At 56.9% G+C, this 6,364-nt stretch overlaps 4 protein-coding genes across 4 annotated transcripts; 2 read left to right on the top strand and 2 right to left on the bottom strand.

Annotated features, from left to right (window-relative positions):
• Window positions 1–32: 32 nt before the first annotated feature.
• On the bottom strand, window positions 33–272 carry ASPBRDRAFT_49765 (uncharacterized protein). Its single transcript, XM_067626414.1, has one exon. The coding sequence runs from the start codon at window positions 248–250 to the stop codon at window positions 56–58; it is 195 nt and encodes a 64-aa protein (XP_067472720.1). The 5' UTR covers window positions 251–272; the 3' UTR covers window positions 33–55.
• A 50-nt stretch (window positions 273–322) lies between these two features.
• ASPBRDRAFT_49763 (uncharacterized protein) lies at window positions 323–3,308 on the top strand. Its single transcript, XM_067626413.1, has one exon. It carries the CDS (start codon window positions 482–484, stop codon window positions 3,038–3,040), a length of 2,559 nt encoding a protein of 852 aa, XP_067472719.1. The 5' UTR covers window positions 323–481; the 3' UTR covers window positions 3,041–3,308.
• On the bottom strand, window positions 3,126–3,653 carry ASPBRDRAFT_565455 (uncharacterized protein). The gene has a single exon (XM_067627586.1). The coding sequence runs from the start codon at window positions 3,501–3,503 to the stop codon at window positions 3,210–3,212; it is 294 nt and encodes a 97-aa protein (XP_067472718.1). The 5' UTR covers window positions 3,504–3,653; the 3' UTR covers window positions 3,126–3,209.
• Window positions 3,654–3,803: 150 nt separating this feature from the next.
• Window positions 3,804–5,678, top strand: ASPBRDRAFT_139937 (ankyrin repeat domain-containing protein; the record flags this gene model as incomplete). The annotated part of the gene is made up of 1 exon (XM_067619149.1): window positions 3,804–5,678. The coding sequence occupies one exon, from the start codon at window positions 3,804–3,806 to the stop codon at window positions 5,676–5,678; it is 1,875 nt and encodes a 624-aa protein (XP_067472717.1).
• Between the last annotated feature and the right edge of the window lie 686 nt (window positions 5,679–6,364).

The following is a 6,364-nucleotide window of genomic DNA, read 5'->3' as shown; positions in this document are numbered from 1 at the left end:
CCAGCTTTAAAAAGAGAATGGCCGTACACGATATCACAGATGTCGCAGCAAAGGGCTACGAATCTAAGGAGGCCTCTGGGTCGACGGGGCAGCTGCATATCGGGTGTTGTGTTTGGACATTCGGTAAAGCTCCTACGCGGACCCGTGGTGGCCAGTCAGATATGGCATCTAAATGGGAACAGAGGAGATACTGGGAGATCGCGGTGAGTCCAGATAGTCCCACGGCCTTGGGGTGCAACTGACGGGCCATTGGTAGAAACCTCTAGTCGTGGAACTGTGCGGCCAGTGGACTGAAGGGTGTGCAAATACAACGTGCACGGCAAACATCTTGGTAGGTCGGACGGGCTCTTGCTCGCTTTGCTCACGTCCGTGAGAGACCCTATCACAGGACGTGGATTGGGCCTCATCAGAGCAGAGCATGCTGACCGTGTGCCTGTAGCTGAATTATCTGCGTGATATGTATCAGGAGTTCCAGCCCTGTATGGCGCTGTTTCCGACCTCGTCCAACCCACTCGACTATGTCCAGGCTATCGAAGCTCACCTCGGTGATATGGAGATGTCCAGTCCACAGAACCCGCTGCCGGGACTACTGACGGGTTCTAAGCGCAAGCTGGGGTGGACCGACACATCTGAAGCTACTAACGAGAGAGCCGTGACTCGCCGGCGAACCGCCGATATCGATCAATTCGACGCTGTCGCCGGTGGACCGGCAAACCATGTCTGCAGTAGGCAGCTCGGCCCGTTGGTCACTGAGTGGCAGCACTCCAATCCAAGCTTCCACGAAGGCGAGGACGCGGAGGGACTGACTCGCATCTTGTCAGAATTGGATGATGAGGGTAGCATCAGTAGTGGTAGCAGGGCCGGCGGCCGAGAGGAAGATCGAGGTTGCGAGCAAAGCCAGATCGCTTCGGTCTGTCAGGGCTCTATCTCGGATACAGATGAGAGCGACGGAAGTACAGCCGATGGCCCTGAGCAACAGTCTGGGCACGACGATGCATCCACAGCGATGGATGCAATGGATCTGTCCGGTGGACTGCTCGCCCAACCAGGCACGGGGGCTGCATTCGACCACCTACTCCGGGAATTTCACGAAACCTCCGTGAACGCCATGCAGCAACCTACCCCGTCTGTTGATGGCTTGTCTGAAAACGTCACCGGGCGGACCGGCGCCCGCAGCGGAATTACACTCATTGACACCGAGGCCCCGGAACGCGCACGCTTGGATCCGTTGTTTGTTCCGCAAAACACTCAATGGCCGGAGCCACAGATGCAGCCACCATGGTCTACAGGGCAGACGCCGATTGACCCTGGTGATATCGCGCTCTTCTCGCAATCGTCCTCCCCGAGCCTATCCACAGCCGACACCGCCAGGCTGGCAGACAGCTGGTGCCTTCCGGAAAACATCAGCCAAGCCGTCCGGAATGCATTCCCTCCCACCGCGGTGACGCCTGGCACCCAGGAGAGAACGTTCGCGGATGAGAGCATGGGCGATGGCCGGCATGATATCCCGGATCATGAAGCTGGAGCCGCCCGGCAGGATGAGTGGGCTGCGCTGCGCGATACCCTGTCGCACAGCTTGTCGGAGGACGACTCGATCTCAGTCTATGGGGCATCCTTGACGCGCGCCCATGTGGACCGGTTGCTGGCCGAACTGCAAACCCCCGGGGGTCTCTCAGACTTCAGCGTTGACCTCCTGGGAGAGCGGCTGGCCCGGCAGCACCATGCCCAGAATCTGCGGATCGGGGACGTGGGGTGGAAGGACCAGCTCCACCGGGGTTCGCTCCGGCTGTACCCTCTCCCACGGACGTTGCTGTTGCCCGACAGCAGGCACGGCAACTGGTCCTTGATAGAAGTCCAGACTAGCACCGGGGCCGTCGTGCACTACTCCTTTGCCTCCAAAGAGCCGTCCGCGCACGACGTTTCGCGCCCACAGGCCTGTTCCACCTGCCAGGCCGCCACGACTGCCTTGTCCCAGCATTTGCGCGAGTGCCAGCAGCCCTGTCCCGAATGGCAGGTAGACCATCAGCGCCTCGCGTCCGATAGGGAAGTGGATCGCAGTGAGACCCGCTTCCTCTGGACCATGGCGCAGCGGGCAGGAGGACTTCCCGTGCAGGGCGATCCCCCGGACACCTTCCGGTCCAGCCTGGCCCAGACAATTGTCGCGGAGGTGCTCCAGTCTCGTACCAGTCAGCCACCGTCACTGATTGGTGGTTTGACCGGCCTGTCACGTCACGAGAAGGCGGAACGGCGGTGGTCTGCCGTGACAGGACACAGTGGTACCCTGGATTTGACCAGCACGTGGCAGCGTGTGGCGCAGATGCCGCTGGGCGGGGCACCCATGGGATGGGAACAAGCGGATCGATTGCTTCAGCTGACCTTCAACATCGCATCACCTGCGGTCTTGGTGGGGATCAAGCGCCAGCTGTCACATTTGCGGGCCCGAGAGCACGATGCGACGCGCCCCTTTGGCCGCAGCGCGGCGGGCGTGTTTGAGGCGGGCCTGTGGCACAAAAGCAATGAGCAATCGTCTCGGATTGGGCTTGCATTGACCTGCTGGTATGTCCACGACCTGCGCCAGCAGCATAGCCAACGGGGCTGCCCCGACCCGTTGGGCCAGACCGTCGGGGACATCATCCAGGGCCTCCCGGCGGACGCTCGGGATTATCGCCAGGTGGAGGACAAGGTCAAGGAGTGGAGCAAGCGGGCATGGCCGTGGAAACAGCTCGCGCGTATCGCCAGGTCTCCTAACATCCTCTGCTTCCTTCCCCAAGGCGTGGGCTATTTCTCCGGCGAGGAGGGATCGTCCATGACGGACTACCGCACGCTGAAAAAGACCCAGTTTGAAGCCATGGAGGCGGTCCTGCAGCAGTTCCGGCCCCGGTTGCTGCAGAATGTTCCCCCGGATTTCTTCGAGATCTTCCTGTACAACCGCCTGCCGGCAGCCCGGTTTGCGTTCGAACAATGGATGGACGAGGAGATGCTGCAAGAGCCTCTTGATTCCAGCAAATTCGACCACGCTTTTGACCCGCAGCCGAATTGACCAGCCCTTTGTAACTCTAGAAAATCGGTCCGTGTTAGGAACTGTGTCCTGCGGAGGATCGTGGAACATCCCTTCCGACTCTAGGAACCGATACACGTCTTGCTCTGTGAGATTCAGCGATCACTTGGAAATGTTCCAGAATTACCTACAAACCGTAATTTGCAGCGTCTTATAATCCATGCTTGAATTTGAACTGTTCCACTATGTGTTTCATGAATCCTACAGTATTTAAACCAGAATCGGGCATCCGGCGTCTGGTCCAATCTACATGGGCATGCAGTAGTAGAGATATGAGAGGCACTTCCATGCGTCCTCGCATGCAGTGGTAGTGCAAGATAGCATGGCAAGAGATTGCGAGGCTGCTTGCTACCAGCCATATGTATAGGAACGGCTCTTGCACCCAGGGAGAATGCGTGCCCTCATATGGGGCATCGCCGCTGCATACCATCTTATGGAATGCCATTTTCCCCACACGTTAGAAGTGGAGCTCTGATCTACACGAAAAAGATAGCCTGGCTCCATTAAAGACAACGCCTCTCAAGAGATACTTTTGGGTATATTTGTTCTTGCCGAGGCTTACAAGCCAGGTACGCGGACGCCACGGTATAAAGGTATCGCAACCCAGCTGCTTTGAGGAACCAACAGGCCCATCTCGGCGTGTGTATCTTCCTAGAGCCTCGCTTATACCTCCTGGTGTGACCACATCTCAGCCAAGCTCCCTTTTGCACGATCCCAAGAACACCTACCACCTCCTCAGACCAGCATGTTGCTGCTGGACCTACCGGGAGAGCTCTTACTTTGTGTCATGGACCATCTGGAGCGGGCCAAGGACATCCATTCTCTGTGTCTCACCAATTCGCATGTATATCGACAGCTGCTACCGGCGCTCTATCGCTTCAACGTACGATTCGAAAACGGCTCGGCGCTGCACTGGGCGGCGCGTTATGGTAAGCTGGAACTTGTCCAGACGATGTGTTTTTACCGGGCCTGCGTCAACGTGTATCTCCATGGCTACACACCTCTTCATTTTGCCGCAATGTTCGGACAGGCACCCGTTGTGAGATGGCTGCTTTCGTACGACGGCATCGATGTCAACTGCCGCGGCGAGGGACTGGGCTTGACCCCGCTTGGTGTGGCGGTGCGGAAGGAGGATGTAGAGGTTGTTCAGGTGTTGCTTTCAGACGCCCGTACGGATATCAACGCAGGAAGCAGAGACAACAAGACACCGCTGCTGGACGCCATCAAGCATCGGCACCTCGCCATTCTGCGATTGCTTCTGGCCGACGCGAGAATTGTGATGCATCCACAGGGCCAGTCAGCCTCGCCATTGCTGTACGCCATGCGCAAAGACTTCGGCTGCGGCGGTCGTGCGCTCCTAGCGCATGGCGACATTGACGTCTCAGCACGAGACTTGAAGGACCGGACGGTTCTGCACTATGCTGTTCTGCACAACGACGACGGACTTGTGCAGCTCTTGCTTCAGAAGCAGGACCTTGATGTGAACGCGCAGGATTGGCTTGGTATGACCGCCCTGCATCGTGCCATCATCAAAGACAATAGACGAATCGTCGCCCTGCTCCTGACACGCAGTGACCTTGATGTCTCGATTTCCGGTGCCGATGGGCACTGGAAGATATACGAAGAAATGCCGCCATTATGTCTGGCCGTTGCCCTCCGCAGGAACCACATCTGCCAGCTTCTGCTGGAAGCCCCTACGGATGCCGATGTGCGCACGGCCAGCGGGAATTCCCCCTTACATCTAGCCGCAGGCATGGCGGATCTTGATTTGCTCACGCTATTGCTCTACCAACCAGACATCAAGCTAAACGGCCGGAACGACGACGGGTTCACAGCTCTGCATGAAGCCACAACCCGCGGGTACCTGTCCGTTGCCAAGCTGCTCCTCGCTGCGCCAGGGGTGGATGCAAATGTGGGAGATACATGTGGGCGGACCGCACTCTGGTGGGCGACGAAGCGCTCCGACGAGATTCTGACAAAGCGGCTGCTATGCGAAGACGACCTCGACCTTAATGTTGTAGGCCGGGATGGATCAACATCCCTCCATCATGCGATCCAGTACCGGAACCGAACCATAGCACGGCTACTTCTCTGCGAAGAGAGACTGGATATCAATGTACCGGACATGGCCGGTTGGACTCCACTTATATGGGCCGTGCATCAAGCGGACATTGACATGATCAGACTGTTGCTTGTGAGAGACGATCTGCAGCTGGATCCAATATTCGCGGGAAACGCATCGGCACTGGGCCTGGCAGCGGATCGAGGCCACACCAGGATTGTGAGCTTAATCCTCGAGCACCGGGATCGCTTGGACATTAATCTTCCGACCCAGACAGGCGAAACCCCACTATGCCGGGCTGCAGCAGCTGGGCACTGTGAGGTAGTCGATCTCCTCCTCCAAGATCCTCAGCTGGATGTCAATCGGACAGACCTCAACGGATGCAGTCCGCTGTACTGGGCAGCGCAGGCGGGGCATCTCAACGTCGTGAGACGTTTGCTTCAGGACAGAAGAGTCGTGATCGAAGGAAATTACTTCCGGCGATCAGCACTGGCGGCCGCTCAGGATATGGGACACGCTGAAATTGCCAATCTTCTTAGAGCATATAGACTTGGATAAAGAATGGTACCAGCATCCTGGTGAGCGTGTAATCTGATCGTCATCGGGCGACTCCTGATTACAGCATGTACTACGTGTTGTCATTTGGGACCTTACGTTACATAATTGATAATAGCAAGAGCACAATCACTCAGATGGAATACTGAGAGCATGCGTATATTACTCGTAGAAGACCCAGCCTAACCCAGGCAAAGCTTGCGATATAACCCTTTTTTTCCGAATCATGACTTATATATACTAGGTAGACGCGGCGTGCGGAACGGTATCTTGGATTACAGCTACAGCATGGCCGCTCTCAGTGATTCTTCAGAGGGCAAACCGCAGCCAGGATATGTGCTGTACTGTAGTAATGCTACATCAATCAATTGAGGTTTGAGTTGTGGGGGGGGGGGGAAGGAAAGAGGCGGGGCAGCAAATGGCTGGTTGACAAACCGTCAAACGAGCGTCACGTGACCGGCCACGTCGGCCGCACACTCATGCTACTAGTACATTATGTCTTTGCAACTGTGGCCAGGTAGAATCGGTACGAGGAGCAGGTCTTCGCTCCGTGCTTCCTGACCTATCACATCACATTCCGTGTTGTTCGCAACAGAGCTGCTTGTACGCGCTAATGCGGACGTGATGTGACGATGTGAGATGCTGCATGATTCCTGAGGCTCCTGTATTCCCTTCACAGATTGACTAGA

The sequence above is a fragment of the Aspergillus brasiliensis genome (genome assembly GCF_001889945.1).
Source record: "Aspergillus brasiliensis CBS 101740 unplaced genomic scaffold ASPBRscaffold_59, whole genome shotgun sequence".
Classification (NCBI taxonomy): Eukaryota; Fungi; Ascomycota; class Eurotiomycetes; order Eurotiales; family Aspergillaceae; genus Aspergillus; species Aspergillus brasiliensis.
This window is presented reverse-complemented; position numbering and strand designations above follow the sequence as displayed.